Here is a 21,201-nt window from a genome sequence, read left to right as displayed (position 1 = left end):
GTTTTCATACATACTGTTTGCTTAATTAGTCCTGTCAATTACCACTAAATTGCCATTTTAACTATTCTATTGCAATTTTGTTTAATAGCAATTATGTAACAGAAAAATAAATATTAGGCAATAATATGCAATTTTAAATAAATGTCTATTTTTCATATGTTAAAGTAATTACATACATGCATATAATTATATTATGCTATGTTATATTGTATTTTGGGGGGGCATGGGGACTGGCATGGTATGACACATTGGCTCTCTGAAAAGTTGATTATCCTAGAATTTGAATCTGAAGCCAAAGAGATTGATCTGGGCTGGAAATAAGTATTTGGAAGTTAAAAAAAAAAAATCACTTCCAGCTTTGTACTACTTTTTTGCATGCTCCATTACAATATTATCACAAATATCTGTATTAAATTGACTTTAAAACATTTTAAAGAATATTTTTTAAAATATTAATATGTTACAGTGGAAATATTTTATATGCAAAAGAGTAGAAGAAATAAGAGAATGAGTTTTGTAGCAGTACTAATAACTTTTTATTTAAAAGGTGAACATTCAGTTTGAAAAAAAATCAATTTTAGAAACAGATCTCTTGGAAAGACAAACATAAAGAGATGTTTCAAGGACAAGACAGCACTTCATATACACACAAGCATGAAATTCATACTTTATAAATTAAAAAGAGACCATATGTCAAATTTGCAAGGAAATGTTACAGATGTATTTCAGTTATATAAGGAAATGAAGCACTTGTGTAAAAATAATTTTCAGCATCAAGTAACAAATGAATTGCCGCCAAACTGATTAATATGGTTAAAAGTGGATATCTTTGAAATTTACATGAAAATCTATATGTAAAAATCTTCAAAAATACTTATGAAATCAGGCAAGAGTTAGCTAACAGTTGATTTACTTGGCTCTTAATGGCTGACCTTTTTTTCCGCATATGAATGTTGTTCTTTCATTTCTTTAGAAAGGAAATTATTTCAAAACTGTCTTCTGAGAGAAATAAAACATTCTTAAAGAAAATATTTTTTAAAATAGCTAAAATATAACTTTAGTTTTCAAGGATAAAGTCTAATACAAAAATTACTATTTCTATCATAATTGGTACAATAAAAATTAAATATTTATTGTGGCTAAACTATTTTATGCATTTTATGTTAGCTAAGTGCATGATATAGCTCAAAACAAAAAATATTTCAATGATTTTATTAAAATGAACTTTAAAGGAAATGGACTATAAGTCTATTTTCAACAAAGCTAACCTCATGCTGAATAAATTAACTCTAAAATATTCCCAACAAAGCTAACCTCATGCTGAATAGCTTAACTATAAAAAAACCACTGTTTAGATTAAATTACATTGGGGGCATGGGGATACTTAAATTATAAAAATTTCCTCAAGATTTTTGCCATCAGTAATCTTCCTATCTCCCTTGCATGGGACTTAGAATCTATTCAATATATTGGGTTAGAAATGCACAGCCCCTGAGTTTTATAAGGCTGTTTACAACACTAAATTTTATTTTTCCATTGAAATGCTGCTGTTAGATCATTTAACTACCCTAGATTTTTGGGGTGATTTTGATGGGTTTATTTTTTTTAAGTTTATTTTTTAAATTAGCCTTGTACTCTAAGGAAATACTGCCTCTTAAGAAGATAAAATAGAGAGTCAATTCTGGGACAAATCATTTTTATTAAACAGGATAGTGAGAATCCCAAGAAAAATAAAAATTGTGATAATTGCATCTGCTTTGGTTTAAAGAGACACCAGAAGGGATGCTAAACCTTAGGCAGCATAAAATTCCTTTAACAGACTCCAGCTTTCAGCCACTTAGTAATATGTGATTTCTAATTACATTTGTAGTTTGTCACTATTCAATACAATCAAATGTAATTGACCAGAAAATTTTGGTTAGATTGTACTAAACTATGGCTAAATTTTTACTGTCATTATTCTGGTTTCTTTGTGAACATTTCAACTTTACTGCATCATTGAATTTTAATTAGATTTTGATAATAAGAATATTTCATAAAATTTTTCAAACAACTGCAATATTCACACAGGAGCTATGGTAATCTTAAATCCACTGTCATGTTTTTGAAAAACAGTTAATTCACACCCATTCTTTCTGGGTTACTAAAAACAATGACACTTTGATTTTAATTAAACACTTCATTGAAAGCCATGACTAACAAATGTCAAATGCTAAAGGTGAACTTATGTTAAATGCATGTCAGAACATCTTTCATAGCATGAAAGGAATACAAGTCTGAGGATTCTTAGTTTAAGAATAACAGATGAGGTGTGCATACAAGAAAGGTGGCAATTAACTACCTCGGTTTAGAAGCTCGCATTACTTTTTTTTCATGTTAAGAATCAGTGATCCAAGCAATAGATTAGACATACTCTAAAAGCCAAATATATATATACATACACATATGCATATATATATGTATATATGTATATGTGTGTGATTTTTTGTCTAAATATCAATTTTTCCATATATTCTTTTCATTACTAAAGATAAACATATATGAACTTATTCCTTAAAGAGAATTAAAAAAAATGCTTGCTCACACTGACAATTTATTTTTCTTTTTACGAAATGCTTCTATAAAATAAGACAATAAGAAAACATCATTAGAAAGCCTCCCTGTACAGTTTACCTTATATTATGTCTGCTGACATTTTCACTTATATGCTTATTTTATTTTCTAAAATATGCGGAGCCTTCAGAGGACATTATGTATATTTGAAAAAAGAGCTGATATTTTTGTTAATATCAGATATAGACCATCAGTGAAGGACTAGATCTAACCAGTTCTATCAGTCTGAGCATTAACCTCCAAGTACTTCAGTTTTGACTTGGCAATCAAAGAAATGCACATTACATTACAACATGGCTGGACTATAACATCTAATGTGAAAGTGTAACCGAGTAGGACCCCACATGGCCTTCCAAGGGCCTCCTCCATATCCTCCGCTGTATCCTCTATATCCTCTACTGGTGCTCCTCTCTGAAGTACCCAGATAGTAGTATCTCATGCATATTTCCTGAGTTCTTCAGATGATAAAATCACCACCAAATGGAAGAAATTAATGGCCCCCAAATGTTCTGGTGCCTAAGGATTGATCACCATTAAACAAGTAGAGAAAAGTGCAGGAAATGATCACATATATTGAGAGCCCCACCTCACACCCCACCCCCAACCTGGCTTTTAAAAAATTGCTTTGCTGAAGGACTTCAAGGAGATCCGGGTTTTTTTGCATACAGAACACCAGTTCTCCCTGCATGGCTCTGCCATAAAACTTTTTCTGTTTCAAACTGCAACATTTCAGTTTGTTTAACCTCAATGAGCATCCAGCACAGAAACTTGCATTTGGTATCAAACACCTCTTAAAACATGATTTCAAAATTATACACTTTAAGGCAGTAACAGTTTTTACCAACATGTGAAAAAATTTTCAAAAGAGCTAGAATTCTTCACAAAATACATTCATTCTGAAATTGAACATACCTGAAGTAACCTGAATATTTTAAAAATGTATATAATCATGAAATAAAAAAATATACAAGGAACAAAGAAAGAAAAAGCTACTGAGAGGGCCTAAATAAAAGCATAAAAAATCCCAGTGCCTTTAATTCTCCCTTCATCATTGGGATAACAGACATAGCTACCTACAATCATGAGTTCAATTTTCTTGTAGACATACATTCTGATTTGAATTGAGCCAGAGAGGATAGATAAGACTCCCAGAATATATTGACTTGACCCACTTTCCACCTTCTTCTAGGCTTATACCCTAATTATCATTAGCATCTGATAAAATGTACTCATTTTCTCAACCAAAATATGGGTTGAAGAGGCAGTAACATCTGATAAAAAGAAATAAATATATGTCACTGCTGTAAAAAGGAAAAAATTTTAAAACAAAACTAGTGAGGCTTATAAAATTACATTACCATATATACTTATTTAAACTACAACTATCATTTTTTCATGAAAATAATATATTTTAAAATATTACTTTAAATATTAATCAAAAGAAATGACCTTTAAGTACTCAAAGAATCATAAAACAAGTTCTAAACAGGTGGTATGACACTCCTTCAGTTATTCACATGATTTTTTACTGAAAATACCCATTAAGAAAGAAGCTGTTAACTGGTAATTTACAGGATAGGTTTTTTTTCTTGGAGTATAACTCTAAAGTCAATGTTCTCATTCCAGAGAATTAAAGGAAAAAAAAATACTCTCAGAATAAAATTAAACTAATGAGTTACTTAAGTAATTTATGATCACAAAATCACTTTTCCCTCCAATTATAATGTACAATTCAAAGAGAAATTCAAACCCCAAATTATTTAATTTTATTTTACTTATTTACATTTAATTACTTAAAAAGGAACACACAGAGAGCTCTACAGGCCCTAGGCAACTTTGTGTTTTACATAGTAACAAAATTTTATAAACATATTGAGTTGGAAATGACTTTAGGATTTATTCAATCCAATAGCCAAGTTCATTCTGTCATCCTTCTGCTTTCCCCTTCCTCACCCCATACAGTTTATTTCTTTGCCCAGATTTAATATTCTGGACTCCAAATGGCTTTAGAAGGAGGACAGAATCTTTCCCCACAAGCTCACCATTTCCTACTGTCTCATACCCAACCACTTCATACAATTCATACATTATATATTTGACTTTCAAGTCACAAGAATTTGCCAGCCTTTCCTTGGTTCACCTAACGCCTTCATTTCAGAACCAAGGGAATACTCAGAAGGATAAGGGATTCATCCAAGTTTCTAATGTATTTGTGGCCATGCTGGGTCTGCTCAGATTTCCTAGCTCTTGGTTCTGTGCCGTTGTTTAGACCTTTCATTTTCCGTGACATGTAAACTTTTATGCACAGTAAGCCTAAACCAGCATTGGAACATCGATTGCATGTAGTGCTCTACAGAAAAAAGTATTTCAGTCACATACTGGCATCATCTGCTCAAAACTGGAGTGTTCCAGGAAGAACTATAAGCTATTTTTAAAGCATGTCTTCAAACTCTAATGCCTAAATGGAAGTTCACAGTCTGCGTGGCCTTATACAGACAGATGATCCAAAAGGTAATTAGACCTATGTAAACTTGGAATAAATAAGAAATGCAAAACCGTCCTATATCATGGCACAAACTGCATTGCTATAATTTTAAAATAAAATAGTGTGTCAACCTAAACTGCAAAAAAGAAAAGAGACTAGCTAATTTGATTACTTACCATAAAATTATAATTGTATAAAAATCAATTGATAACACGAAGGCAAGGAAATTGTACCAATTTCAGCAGCCACGCAGAAATTAGATAACACTATCCAAAGAAAATGGACTCAAATTCATGAAATAAAAGATGAATAGATATTGAAATACATAGGTTTTACCATAAAATGATGCTTACATTCTTCTGCTTTTCCAAAATTAGCAGCTATTGGCACTTTATAGAGTTATGCCAAGTCACCTTATTAAAACCTGATTCAAGAGTAAAAGTCTTGCATTCTAATTAAAGTAATTATGCCTTACTTCAATCGATCGATCCTTGTACAACCAGAGGGTCTTTGCAGGTTACAAGACTCTGACGAGCTAAACTCAGGGCTCTTCATCCAGGTGACTAACAGTCAAAGCTCATTTCCTGTTCATAAATCAAAAAACAGAGGTGATCGATTTAAATTGGGTGTCATACTAGATAATTTATCAGTTAGATCTTGAATTTTATTCTTTGGTTAATGCTTTTTAGAGTTACTTGATCAGTCCTTCTTAGTGTAAGCAGTCTGAAATTCTTCACTCTTTTTTGGAAGTCAAGAATGTATAAATAGACATTTTTAAAATGCACATTTTATTTCAAGGACAAGTATATATACAAACACACAAATACTTTTCTCTCACACTCATTTTCACGTGTTTATGCTTCCATATTAATTTAGCTAGCCTAATGAGGCACTTACCTTGTGATATGCAGTGCTAAACACAATAAGAGATAAAGAAGAAGACACACAACTAGATGCAATGACTTATTATCTTTGCTGGAACAAAGTGTTAACCAAAGGAAGAGATGTGTAATAGAAAGAACACGTCTAGCACCGAAAGACTGGTTCTTCTGTTGAACCCTTCTGTGACTGACCATGAATAATTTCTGTTACTCTTTAAATATCTAATTCTCACTTTATTTATTTATTTATTTATTTATTTTTGTCTTTTTGCTATTTCTTGGGCCGCTCCTGCGGCATATGGAGGCTCCCGGGCTAGGGGTCGAATCGGAGCTGTAGCTGTCAGCCTACACCAGAGCCACAGCAACGCAGGATCCGAGCCGCGTCTGCGACCTACACCACAGCTCACGGCAACGCCGGAACCCTGACCCACCGAGCAAGGGCAGGGATCGAACCCGCAACCTCATGGTTCCTAGTCGGATTCGTTAACCACTGCGCCACGATGGGAACTCCCTAATTCTCACTTTAAATTTAGGATGAAAATAGGCAATTTAAGAACTACTGTGAGAATTAGAGTTATTCCTGGCACATTTCCTAGCATGTATTAGGTGCTCAATAATTGATTGCTATTATGTAGTATTTTAGGACATTGGCAGTCTTTCCTTACTATTTTATATCGTCTACTGCCAGGATTTGTTGTTCTACATTTTGTATTTATGGACTGTGATATTAAATAATAATGTCATAAATTTAGAACCACTTATTTTTACTCCCTCTCCTTAATTTTATATTTTTATCTTAGCATTGAGATATCTGAAAGCTGTACCTTTTTTAATCTTCTTTTATCACCCCAAGTAAGCTGTAATTTTGTTCAAAGTCAGCTTGCAGCATTGCATAAGCTTGTGACTAGGGAGAAAAAACACCCCTTCATTGGATTAGTTTATTTTCTCTTTTCTCTCCTAATTATTTCCCCTTCATTTGAAATTTCACATCTCCCTTAAGCTTTATAAAATAGGAAATAATGTGTCATGAAGTACTCAACTACCAAAATACAGAGAAAAATAATATTTCTGTATTTTTATCCTAAACACCTTATGCTTTCAGGGAAAAATTGCTTATGGTAGAGCCTATAGATTCATCCAATTTGGAAGTCCTATCCAACTCTTCTTTCTTTTAAACTTCAGAGCCTCTAGATAAGAGTAACATAACTTTTTAAATACAAAAGTGATAAGCTTTCTGGAGCCACCTATTATCAAATAAAGTCCTTGGATCAAGATTTGTGACATACACCGTTGGTACAGACACATACACATGCACACTCACACACAATTCAGGACCTTTTAGAATATCTCAACTGCGGAGAATAAAAGCGTTGTCAAATGGGGAGGATTGAAGGTCACTATTCAATTCTCGACTTTTATTTAAAAGGACCTCAAGACTCCATTTACATGCAAGATTGTGCAAGAAACCAGTCATCGTCTTAGTATAAATGTAGGCTTCGGCTAACCCTCAACATTGAAAATGAAGAAGTCACAATAAAAATGGTAGAGGCATGCTCACAAAAAGACTTAAGTCAAGCTAAAAATCACAGGAAATCTAAATCACATGTGACTTTCTTTCTAACCTCCCTCTTAGTAGCTAACTAGATAAAATGGCACACCGCCATCTGTATCCCTGCCTTTGATTAAAAATTAAACTGTTTAAATTGGGATAGATAGCTGAAAAGTCACATGTCATCTTGTCTAAAATAATGTCTTTAATCAATCCTTGCTTTTTCTAACTCTAAATTCGATATTATGTTTACTAAATGAAGTGAACTCTAGTTTCATCTATTGAAATTCATTATTCAGAATGTGATTTTCTCAGTCTTAGAGAAACTTGCCTGAATTAGTCCCTTGTGGACCTTTCAAATATTACCTAAAGTCAGAAACCTGAAACTAGAAGGAAGCTTGGAGATTATCTCATTCAAATAACTCACACAAACACTGGCCATCGGTTCCTATGAGGTATTCTATTTGATAATAGACTCCATTCAGATTTTAGGAATAAAATTTATTCATTTTAGGAATAAAATCTCAGAAGCAAAAAGTATCACCTGTTTATGGAGAATTTTTCCCATACAGAGTTTTTAAATGGTGTTTGTATCAGAAAGACAAAATAGTATGACTCTTTGGAAACCGTTTTTAGTTCTGGTGATGGCTATTTTAAAACATTAACGCACTAATTTTGGATTTTCTTAATCACAGCATGTAAAAAAAGAAGCAAAAATACAATACAATTTTCCAATATAGCAAGGTTTTCTATGGGATTAATATAATATTATTAACAATCATTCCCTTATATGGTTATCATTTTACTAGCATATAGATGATAACTTTTCCTCAGTTTTCTTCAAGCTTCACTCTATTAAACAATTAACAAAAATTCCTGTTGTTAATCACATAAATTTCATTTTCACTTTAACATCCATTTAAAGCCTGCCCTGAGCCAAGCATATACACTTCAAATATTGTTTACATCATTTATTATGAGATTTCAGAAAGAGAAAGACAAACACCATATGATATCACTTATATCTGGAATCTAATGTATGGCACAAATGAACCTTTCCATGGAAAAGAAAATCATGGACTTGGAGAATAGACTTGTGGTTGCCAAGGGGGAGGGGGAGGGATGGATTGGAAACTTGGGGTGGATAGATGCAGACTATTGCCTTTGGAATGGTTAGCAATGAGATCTGGCTATGTAGCACTGGGAACTGTATCTAACAATGAGATCCTTTTGTGTAGCACTGGAAACTATATCTAGTCACTTATGATGGAGCATGATAATGTGAGAAAAAAGAATCTATACATGTATGTGTAACTGGATCACCATGCTGTGCAATAGAAAATTGGCAGAACATTGTAAATAAGCTATAATGAAAAATTTATGTAAAAAATATTGTTTATAGCTTTGGGATTTTTAAATATCTTGATCCACAGCTGAGATTCTTTAAGGCAGGGACCAGGCTAAGTAAGCTGTGCTCCCAGAACCTATCACTGCACCAACAGAGTGTGCACAAGTGTTTGTCAAATGCCGTATGTGACTCTCAACACTTCCAATCCTTTCCACCTCACAGTTCTCACAGCCCACTGGAAGGACACATTGAATATTCCCTCCATGTCTTTTCTTGTGCTGTCCTTCCTTTCTAAGACATTTATCTTGCTCTCTTTTGCCTAGCTGCTACATATTCTCTTAAGATTCACCTATATCATGAAATGTATTCCAGCCTAGGTATTTAATTTCTCTCTAATTTTTTTTCAAGACTATACTACACTGAACTTTAATCTTTTGAAGAAGAGTAGGAAAATTAGATTTATAATTCTTATATATCCCCCACAGCTCCTAGCTGGAAGTTTGGCACATAATTGCTGACAAGTGTAGAGGATACAGATGATTTGTGAGTTGGGCAAAATACAAGTCCCTTGCTGATGAATTAGATCAGGGATCAGCAAACTGTGTGCCAGGGGCCAATTCAGCCTACTATCTGTTTTTGTAAATAAAATTTTATTGGAACACAGCCATGTCCATTCATCTCTGTATTGTCTATGGCTGCTTTCCTGCTATAACAGCAGAACTGAGTAGCTACGACGGAGACTGTCTGGCCCAAAAGCCTATAATATTTATTATCCAGTCCATCACAGAATATGTGTTCCAATCAGTATACTAGTTCAGTGGTTCTTCAGTGTGGGCCCAAGATAAATCCTGGGCAATTTACAGCCATAAGCGCTATAGTTATACAACACTCCATAATCCAGTTCTTAAAGGGTGGTCCCTGAACTGGCAGAACTAGCATCATTCAGGACCTTGTTAGAAGTGCAAAATCTTAGACCCCATCCCAGACTATAGATCAGAAACTCTGGAGATGGGGGCTAGGGTAATCTGTGTTTCTACCACCCTTCGAGTGATTCAAATGCAAACTAAAATGTGAAAACTGCTAGATTATATAGAGGAGCATTCATTAATACCTGGACATAATGACATGGCCAGGCTATGGCAGATTCAGTTTCTTCAGCAGTTACTACTGTGTACAGAGATTTTAAGTGATTAAAAGATATCAATTATATTTCCATTGCCATGAAATATAATACTTTGGGTTTACTCTGAAAGAACACTAAGGAACAGGATTACCTTTATGTGGGAATTGCTACAGCACTTTCAGTAAATGCTAATACAGCTACCAGCTGTATATCCAAAGGAAGGAAAATATACCAAGGGCCAAAGTGTAAAATCTATCCAAAAATAGATTGAAATATCAAAGCAATATAGCAAATAAGCTCCAGTTTTTATAGGACTGCTTGTCAAGACAAACCTTTGCACAATGATTCTCAGCAGGGACACAGGAGAAGCGGACTACAACTCAGTATGAAACTCTGCTAATCAAGGATTTGTTCCAACATGCATTTCCCCAGCACTAAATATCAAATGTGGCCAGATAGAATTTAGTAAATGATTGACCACAGTTCAGACGATCAGTTAGAATTCTGATTCAAACACTTAAAATTCACAAATTTAAATCAAAGATTAACAAATATATGATTTATTATTTTTATAACACAGCCCAAATTCAAAGAGAGGAAGAATATACCATCATCCCTCTATATAAGAATCAACAGCCCTTGTAAAAATTAAAGTGATGCTTTACTCAGAAATAATTCACAGTGGGAAGACATAATACCTACCTAGAAGGACAGTGAGTTGCAACTAGCATGAAACAAGGAGGCAGCAGAAGGGGAGAAGGTTACAGCAAGTAATTAGGAGTAATGCTCTAAAATTTTAAGGAGTGGAAAATTAGGCTAAATATTAAAACCTTTCATAGCAAGTCCATTAGCCTCTAGAATCAACCTCCAGCTGAAGCTTCTTCAGATGAGTCATTTAAAATTAGACAAGAGCCCATCTGCCAAAATACCATAGGAAATTATTCATTGGGAATGACTAGTAAGATATACTAAATGAGCTATTTTTTTCTCTTGCTTTTAAGTTAGATCATTTGCATATCTTACTGCCATGGTTTCACATACATTAAAAAAAAAAGGTGAGATGAAAATACTCTGAAGGTTATTCTTACTATTATTATACCACATTAAATCATATTGTTTTTATTTTCAGAACAAGAGGAAGATGATATAAAAGAAAAAATTAAGAGATAAAAACTACTTTTGAATAGTTCACTCAAATATTAAATTCAAGAAAAAAGTATATTAAAAGAGTACATTCATTCACAAAATTTGCGTAGTTAAAACCATATTTAATTACCAGCAATATCTGGGTACAACATACAAGACAGAGTTGGTAATCAATAAATGCTAAATGAATAAGCAAACACCTGTCCTCTGGAGATTGTATCTTCCAGGATTTATGTCCTTGAGGTGTAGGCTTATTGCAGTCATTAATTGCTGAGACTCAAGCCAGACTGCTTGGGCTCAAAGCCTGGTGTTGCCACTTAACTACCTATGGTCCTTAAGCAAGTTACGTTACATTATGTCTCAGTTCTCCTCATCCTCTCATCAATGAGGAGAGATTATAATAGTAGTAGCTGCCTCCCGGAGTTTTTCCAAGTACTAATGAGTTAATAGTAGTAAAGCACAGAACCTACAGATGGTAATCACTCAGTAACTGTAATCTCTCATTATTATCAACTGCTACCAGTGTGTGTGGTGACCAATAGTGTAGGAGATTTTAGGAAAATAAGCATAGAAAATGTCAGAGAGGACAGCTGGAGTGGGAAGCCAAAAATTCTTGGTACATGACCTATTTACTAACATGGTACTCAATTCCTTCATAAGATTGGTTATGAAAGTTAGCAGTCATTCTTTCCCAAGTTAAAAGATACCGGTTTTTTCCTTTCCAGACCACTTGTCAGTAAATGGCCTTAGGCTCTAGAAACTGTGCTGTTAAGTTCTTGATCCCATCAAGGCAGCCCAACAAGTTATTAGTAAAAAAAAAACAAAAACAAAAACAAAAAACTAGCCTACTTGGTTTCTCAGGATTTCATGCTTACAATACCATCATCCCTGCTGTTCATAAATATAAATTCATATTTGTGACATCAGGTGTAATTGCTGCCTGGTCAATTAACCCAAAAAGATTACAGATGTAGGTTTCAAGTCAATCTCTCTGGGTTTTGATTCCAGCTAAACTATGAGCTCCATTACTTTGCGCAAGTTATCTAAACATTAGGCATGTTTCCTCATCTGCAAAGTGGGAAAATTATATTAACTATACCATCTCATGAGGTTACATTAAAGATGAAAAACCAGGTAATTCATGAAAAATCTTTTAGAGAAAGACTATCTGGATTCAAGACCTAGGTCTGATAATTATTAGCTGTGTATACTGGTGCAACTTACTTTGCCTCACTGGGACTTATCAGTTCATAGAAAAAGACCAGCTATTGCTATTTAAATAGCTTTACTGGGGTATAATTTATGCACTACATCTAATGTGTGCAATTCAGTGGTTTTTAGTAAATGTATGCATAATCCAGTTTTAGAACATTTTTTTATCCCCCAATTTTCATTGTGTCCATATGTAGTCAATTCTCACTCCCAACCCCAGCCCCAGGCAAACACTGATTAGCTTTTTGTCTCTTTGAGTTTGCCATTTGTGGATTTGTGATATCATAATCATAAAACATGTGGCCTTTGTTTTCTGGTGTCTTTTTCTTAGCATAATAATTTTGAGGTTTATCATAGCATGAACCAGTACTCTATACATTTTTATTGATAAATAATATTCCACTGTATAGATGTACCTGCTATTATAGACAGATAATTACATAGATAGATACATACATCTCATAATCATCTTATACTAACGAAAGGTCTAAAGATGATGTCCTTTTTCCTTTCCAAGTTGGTCTCTAAAATATATTTGATTTTAGGACACTCTTCCACTGTTGAATAAATAGGAGCTATGGGGTTTTATCTGTTTCCTTGCCACTTAAGATTATGACCAGACTAGTGAGAACAAACTTAACGTACTGCCAGACTCAATATGTTTCATGATGTATATCCTTTTTTCCCCCATTCCTTCCAACCATCACTGCCATTTCAAAATTGTGACTCACCATTCCCTTTAAAGGCCTATGACAAGTCATTATTCCCTTAATGTTTCCCATTGCTCCTTGGGACAATTCATACTCTCAATAAATATATGAATAATAGTGGAAGCCAAGAGTCTAGCAAGAGGGAGCTATCAGGGATTCTAGGACCTGAAAAACACTGAGAATGGAAGATCACCTTTACTGAGTATGTAGAGAGAAAAAAGCCAATAGAGGAATTTTAAGGAACTTCAACTTTTAAAAGGTGATAAGAGGAAGATCCATGAGGAAGGTATGTAAAAGAAGTGGGGATAATATCAGAAGAAAATAGGGTCACAGATGCAAAGGAGTGAAGAGTCTCAACAATGTGCAGAAGTTTAGGCAACACAGGTCAAATAATGCCAGCACTTGGAACACATCCATTAGCACCAAGACAGGAAAATGCTTGAGTCCATTTGAGGCAGGCAATGCAAATAAATGAAGCAGATGGACGCAACACAGAAGTGGGGAGCAGCAACAGCTACTGAGCTCCAGCAGATTGTTGCTACATAAGATAATAAGCTCAAGAATGTCAGGTTTTCCTCAAATATGCCCAAAATAAATGTGAGGGGAATGTCTCAATTTTCAAAAGTTTCTCACAAGCAGGTTTTTATAAATATACTATGTATAAAAATAATTATATAACATGACCAAGTAGAATTTATTTCCCATACACAAGGCTGGTTCCACATTCAAAAACCAGTCAATGAATAGTCTAAAACCATCACAGCAATAGTCTAGAAAGAAAAATTACATGATCATATCAATAGATGCAAAAAAATTATTTGACAAAATTTAACATCCATTCATGATAAACCTCTCAGCAAACTAAAAATAGATGAAAACCTCTTCAACTTGATAAAGAACATCTAAAAAATATTCCTACAGTGAACATTATACTTAATGGTGAGAAACTAGTTGCTTTCCTGCTATGATCAAGAACAAGACAAAGATGTCTCCTCTCACCACTCCTTTTTGACATCATACTGAGTCCTCGATAAATACAATATTAATGGAAAAGAAAATAGGCATAACAAGTATATACGCTTGGAAGAAAGAAATAAAACTGTCTTTGTTCATAGACGCTACAAATGTCTATGTAAAAAAATATGAAAAAATCAACGAAAACTGCTGGAACTAATAAGCAGTTATAATAAAGTTGGTATACAAGGTGAATATAGAAAAGTCAATTTTTTAATAGCAATGAACAAGAGGAATTTGAGATTAACACAATACTATTTACATTAGTACCCCTCATTTCAAATTAAAGATTTATGTGTAAATCTACCATAATATCTATAAGGTCTATATTAGAACTACAGTACGCTGATGAACAAAATCAAAAAACTAAATAAATAGAGTGATATTCCAGGTTCATAGATCAGAGACTTAATATTGTCGAAATATCAGTTCTTCCCAACTTCACCTATAGATTTAGTGCAATCCTAATCAAAACCCCAGCAAGTTATTGTGTGAATATTGACAAACTGATTTTAAAGTTCATATGGAGAGGTGAAAGATAGAGAAAAGCCAAAATTATATCAAAGAAGAACACAGTTTGAGAACTAATGATTCCCAATTTCGAGACTTTCAATAAAAGTATAGTAATTAAGACAGTGTTTTATTGGTGAAAGAATAGACAAACAGATCAGTGGAAAAGAATAAAGAGCCCAGAAAGAGATCCTCACAAATATAGTCTACTGATATTTGACAAAGGAGCAGAGGCAATCCAATTGAGAAATGATAGTCTTTTTGCAAATGGCATTGGGTCAATTAGATAGTCACATGCAAAAAAAAAAAAAAAAAAAAAAAAAAAAAAAAAGCTAATCAAGATACAAAAATTACAACCTTCAAAAAAATCAATTCAAAATAGATTGTAGACCTAAATGTAAATTGCAAAAACTATGAAAATCCTAGAATATAACACAGGAGAAAATCTAGATGACCTTGGGTTTAGCAATGACTTTTTAGCATGGTCCATGAAAGAAGAATTGATAAATTGTACTTAATTAAAATTAAAAATATTCTACTCTGTCACGGTCACAGTCAAGAGAATAAAAAACAGCTACAAAAAGGACTGTTATCATAAATATGCAAAAGATCCTTAAAACTCAATAATAAGGAAAGGAATGACTCAATTTAAAAAATGGGCAAAGATCTGAACAGACTCTTCACAATTGAAAATATACAAGTGGAAATATTGAAACATAGGAAAATATGTGAAACATTATACATGATTAGGGACCTGCAAAAATCAAATCAATAGACACCTATTAGAATGGCTAAAATCCAGAACATTGACAGTACTGGTGAAGATATGAATCAACAGGAACTTTCATAACTTACTGGTGTGAATGCAAAATGAAAGGCAGTTTGGTAGTTTCTTACAAAACAAAACACACTCTTACCATATGATCCAACAGTCATGTTTGTTGATATTTGCTCAAATGAGTTGAAAACTTATGTCCACAAAAAACCCCACACATAGATATTCATCACAGTTTGATTCATAACTACCAAAAATTGGAAGTGACTAAGATGTCCTTCAACAGGAGAAGAGATTAATAGACAGTGATATGTCCAAAGGAGTATCATTTAGCACTGACAAGAAATGGAGTATAAAGTCACAACAATATATGAATAAACCTTAAATGCATATTACCAAGTGAAAGAAGAAAACAACCTGAAAGCTCTACACTGTGTGATTCCAACTATATGACATTCTGCAAAATTTGAAACAATGGAAACAGTAGGAAGATCAGTGATGGTCAGGGATTTAGGGGGAAATAAGGATAAACAGGTGGAGCTTAGAGGATTGTTTTTTAGCAGGGAAACTATTCTGTAAGATATATAATTGTTGATACATGACATTATATCTTTGTCAAATCCATGGAACAACACAGAAGTGTGAACACTAATTCAAACCATAGACTTGGGTTGATAGTAATGTGCCAATGTTTCTTCATCAGTTGTAATGAGTGTACCACACTGGGCTGTGCATCCTGCTGTTAGAGAAAGAATACAGGATAACTCTGTATTTTTTTTTTTTTTTTTTTTTTTTTTTTTTTTTAGGCCTCTCCTGGGGGACATGGAAGTTCCCAGGTGAGGGGTTGAATCAGAGCTGCAGCCACTGGCCTATGCCACAGCCACAGCAATGAAGGATGCAAGCCACATCCTCAGACTACATCACAGTTTGTGGCAATGCCAGATCCTTAACCCACTGAATGAGGCCAGGGATTGAACCCTCAACCACATGGATACTAGTTGGGTTCTTAATGCACTGAGCCACAATGGGAATTACCTAACTGTACTTTCTGTTCAATTTTGCTGTGGACCTAAAACCACTTTAAAAAAAAGTCTATTAATTTTAAAAATAACTGAATAAAATTTTAAAAATAACTGAACAAACACACACATTGTGTAAGTCAAACAAAACATGTCACGAGACTGGATTACAATGTGTTTAAAGACATTGCTCCAAGCACATATGCTCCACGACCTGGGATGCAATTAATAATATGTATAAACTATATTCAAATACACAGAAATAATAAAGAAAGAAAATGGTGATTATTACATCATCCTCTATTTCTGGGACTGGAAGGAAATCCTAAGTACTAATAGGTCAATGGATAATTATTTCCATATTCGTAATGAAAAGTGATTTTTTTTTTAAAAGAAGGCAGGATCCAGGCTTCTACCTCTTCATATGCAACTGATTGAAAAGTAAAAACATTTAAAAATTTCTATGACCAAAATATGAGAAAAGGAGGGAGTAAACTTTTTCCCACCCAGTTCTACCATGTAAACATGTATTTAGATAAAAATTAAATAAAACCCCTAGAATAAGGTCATAGCAATATTCAAATAAAATGAATATACACACTTCAGGAGAGTATGGATTTTCTTTTATTTACTGATGTATACTTAGAATCTAAAACAATGCCTGTTATAGGAAAAAAACTAAATAAATATTTGGTTAATAAATACATGAACTACATATTCACTTTAGAAAAAGTCATTCTGCCTGCATTGTAGACCAGAAAGGGGCTGGCATAGAGATTAGAGGCACTTGTTAGCAGCCTACTGCCACTGTTCAGCCATAAAATAATGAGGGTATGGGAAAAAAAAGCAAAGGGAATGGGAAAGAGTGAATTCATCCAGAAAGAGCATAAACAAGGGCACTATTAGAACAATGACCATGAACCACTGAGAACACCAAAAACTGAAGGATTGGAAGAGAAGAGCTCAGGAATGGTATTGTGAAGGAATATTTGGTGATGAGGAAAAGAAATCACAAGACAACAATGTCACAGAAACTCAGAACATATGTAAGGGACAGAAAACCAGTATCAGGTTCAAAATGAGGCTAAGTGCTATGAGCAGAGTTGGAATTAAGGCTGAGGTAAATGAAGCACTCACCATGGGCAAAATAATTTAAGGGGCATCAAAAAACTCGGTAATGAATATAATATTTAAATGCATTACTTAAAAAGTAAAAATGAATGCAAAATGATGAACAAAATATTAAATTCTGAATAAAGACAAGTTGCTGTTTGTGATAGGTAATACATTACCATGTGCCTGCTGACAGCCTGCAGTTCCCAGACCTGCAAAGCCTTTGCTTTCCCACTGAGTAGGTTTATGGGATTGACAATCTTCTGCCAATAGACTGAGCAGGATGGAGCTTTATATAAAATCTTGCTCTTTCTTTTTTTTTTTATTGTAGAGCCATTGTTAACTTTTTCCCCTTGGTTCAAATTATGGGAGGATATTTTAATAAGTGGATATAGGGGCACGCCTTTTTTCTTTATCACAGTTTCCAAAGTGACTTGGCACAACACTGACTGAGACTTGGAAAGCTTCCTTTTGGTTTAACAATTAAACATCATTGGTGACTTAGTGGGAGTAGTTTCAATGTGGTAGTAAAGGGAAAGGCCAGATTGCAGTTGATTAAAGAGAGAATAGGCTGAAGGCAAAGGGCCAGGGATGGAGATGTCTGAAGTTAGAGGGTAAATAATCCATGAGGCAATACAACTTCTACCCTGCTCTTTTATTCAAACAGATCCACCCAAATCTGTTTGCAGGGAGGCAAAAATATTGCTCAAAAAAAAAAAAAAAAAAAAAAAAAAAAAAAAAAAAAAAAGGAAAACACTAGTCATGCATAGCATGCTGTTTTACAACCACTTTCAATGAAGCATTACATTGATTACTTATGCCTGAGGCTCTGTGCTAACCAATTAATATCACTATGGTTCCAATCAGGACATTTCTGAAATGTTCCCAACAACTTGTATGTTGACATATCTTTCCACTAAACATACCATATCCCAGGTATTATCTCTACAAAGAATGAGTCTTGAAAACTGGATGATTGCTACTAACCAAGAACGAAAAAGCAATTTTGCCACAGCATTTAGCTTTAGTTTGAAACACAGTAAATCTCCACTTGTTAACCTTTTAGATTCACAGATATCTCATAGGAGAAATTCCAAATTGGTTTATAAATGTAATCTCAGGTACAGAATGATCCTTGAAACTTAATTACGTCTTTATTTTTCAATATGAGTATGCAAATGCAGGCATATTCATGATGCCCCACTGAAAACCTCTTCAATGTCAATGAAGGTGAAGGAGTACTAAGTAAATAAAAGGAGAAGATTTCTAATTAAAACAGAATTAAACACTTCAAGCAGAAAACCATGTTTTTAATTGTTCTGTGGGACTAACCTCAAAAGGCTAAGTCTGACGAATTAGGTTATATTTTTGTCAAGCCCAAAGCTTCCTCTTAAGACATATTTTACTGGTGGTTAAACAAGAAAAAGTAGAGAAGACACTTCCTACTCTGAGAAGTGAAACTGGAAGAGTAGTTAGAAAAGACACATCTGACCATATAAAATTATGTGTTCCTTAGGAGAAAAAACTATTTTAAATCAATGAATGTCTTTCTCTTCAAATATTGGAGAAGAGAGTTTCTCAATGTGTGCTAAAACTACCTCCATGACTTGACTCTGAGTTTTGGGAAAAATCAGATTGTAGGCCTCAAATAAGAATCTAAGTAGGTAAGCCCCAGAATCTGAATTTTTAACGAACTCCCCCAAGTGATTTTCAAGGGGGACAAATTTTAAGATGCACTGATGATGATATAGTGTGTATGCTATTATTTATTAAATATGCTCTACCATTTATGTATAATGAATTTGATACTGGAAATTTAGTGCAAAATAGGTGCTCTAAAAAAAAAAATCAGAAAAATGGGGAAACTACTTGGAAAAAACTTAGCATATTAGATCCATGGAGATGGCAAATGAAATATTATCAACAGATATTTGTTAGATATTACAATAAATACAATAAATAAATCCAGTATATATATAAAAATACTCCCTATCCCTAGTAAGCTTATATTATATGCATTAAGTATGATTTTTTCTTAATATCTTTCTAATATTTCAGAACTCCAATATTTTCCAGTCTTTCATTTGTATATTCCTAAAATAGTAATATTCTCCTGAAAAGTACAATACAAACATGGAATTATCATATTAGGATTTCAATATTTACCGCAATATTCAAAATGGCTTACAGAGACTTTAGGGATTATCTTGAAATTATCCAATTGCTTATCATAGAGTCTATTTCAAAATATGAAAGCACATAAGCACACAGCATATCTTTAGAAATACACTCATCTATGACCACACTGTGTGAAATACAACCTTGCCCTGCAGCTAGGAGGTTAGTGAATTTCCAAAAGGTTAATTCTTAATTAATAGCTCTTAATTAAAACTTTACATCTCATTTCATTTATTTGAGCAAGACTTTCATATTTTAGTTTAATATGTGATATGTCACACTTCCTCAGAATTAGCCAGTTTCAGAGAGGAAAAAGGGCCTGGGGAAATCATTATCTTCAAATCAGTTTTTCGCTCTTTTAAGGGAATTTTTTCTAACACACAAAATACTTATGAACACACATGTATATATTTGCTCAAAGGCCTCATCAAGAGAGTGCATCTTTAAACAATGGGTGTGCATATCAATAGCTGCTGATCTTTTAATTTATGGAAGACTGACTCCAATAAAAACAAATATTTTTCCAAGTGTTCATTTACCATAATACTAAAAATCTTCAGTATAGTATAATTTATATGTCTACCTGAATGATTCTCTTCCCTTTAATATTTTCTGATTTGTTGGGCCACAGAAACTTCCATTGTGTTCATGGACTTATTTTCAAAGGATAATGTAGTAACATCTACAAAAACATTACCCATTTATTAAATATCAAGTAGGAATCAGGTGTTAGGAAATTTACACAAATCAAAACCAATACTCAAATATTCCTCATGCCAATCCATGAGGTGTTTATTAGACTTGGAAAGAGACTCAGAAATGTAATTATATTTAGCCAAAGTCACAGTTATTACAAAGCAAAACTTCAAATAAAATGTTCATTCAACATAAGATAAAATTAGAAGACAGCAAGAAAGTCAGCCTCTCTCTCATCTCCTTTCTCTAGCTGACTCTGTGGCTATCACATGGAATTTATTTTCCATCTTCTTCTCCATGAAAAAAAAGTATTAAATATATGTATATGTTGACTAAGGAAAAAAATGTTCTTATTTAAGAAGACTTTTCAACAAGGCATGGACTTTACATGGAACACACACATAAATTAATGAGGTTAAAAGAAGATATCTCACATAACATTGTAACTCAACTATACTTCAATTTAAAGAGAGAGAGAAAGAGAGATCTATTAGCCAGCTAACCAGTCATTTTATAGAGTGTCACAGATGACCCCAAGCCAAGGACTCTTCCACTTGATTTACTAAATTAATATTTTATTTTTGTACAAGTTAATTTTATGCCTTTTTAAAAGTTAAAGCCAAAAGTAACCATTTTTACTAAATTTAGTTGCATTATATTTACACATGCCAACTGATTCCATTTATAGCATTTGTTAGACTATAACTAAACTGTTAGAAAAGATCTTGTCAGTAAATAAAAATGTGCATTTCCATTTTATCTTGATGATCACTCTTAAGCAAAATCTAGAAGGGTTTAAGACTGAGGAAATTTTTGAAAAATTAGAGAA

General features: G+C 33.4%; 1 protein-coding gene across 45 annotated transcripts in view; it reads right to left on the bottom strand.

Moving 5' to 3' along the window:
* NAALADL2 (N-acetylated alpha-linked acidic dipeptidase like 2) overlaps positions 1 to 21,201 on the bottom strand; it is a 1,339,033-nt gene that overhangs the window by 1,056,091 nt on the left and 261,741 nt on the right. For all 45 annotated transcript variants that reach the window (XM_084990315.1, XM_084990322.1, XM_084990307.1 and 42 more), the window contains one exon: positions 5,574 to 5,682. Coding sequence is in view for 5 of the 45 variants with exons in the window: in XM_084990341.1 (XP_084846467.1) it covers positions 5,574 to 5,653 (80 nt within the window). In the remaining 40 variants the exon portion in view is untranslated. The remainder of the gene's footprint in view (positions 1 to 5,573; positions 5,683 to 21,201) is intronic.

This window comes from Sus scrofa, chromosome 13 (assembly GCF_054392235.1).
Source record: "Sus scrofa isolate SSC_HxYL_T2T_F1_AM1 chromosome 13, Sscrofa_HxYL_maternal_Yorkshire_Landrace_v2.0, whole genome shotgun sequence".
NCBI lineage: Eukaryota > Metazoa > Chordata > Mammalia > Artiodactyla > Suidae > Sus > Sus scrofa.
Note: the sequence above shows the minus strand (reverse complement) of the source record. Positions and strands in the feature narration are given on the sequence as shown.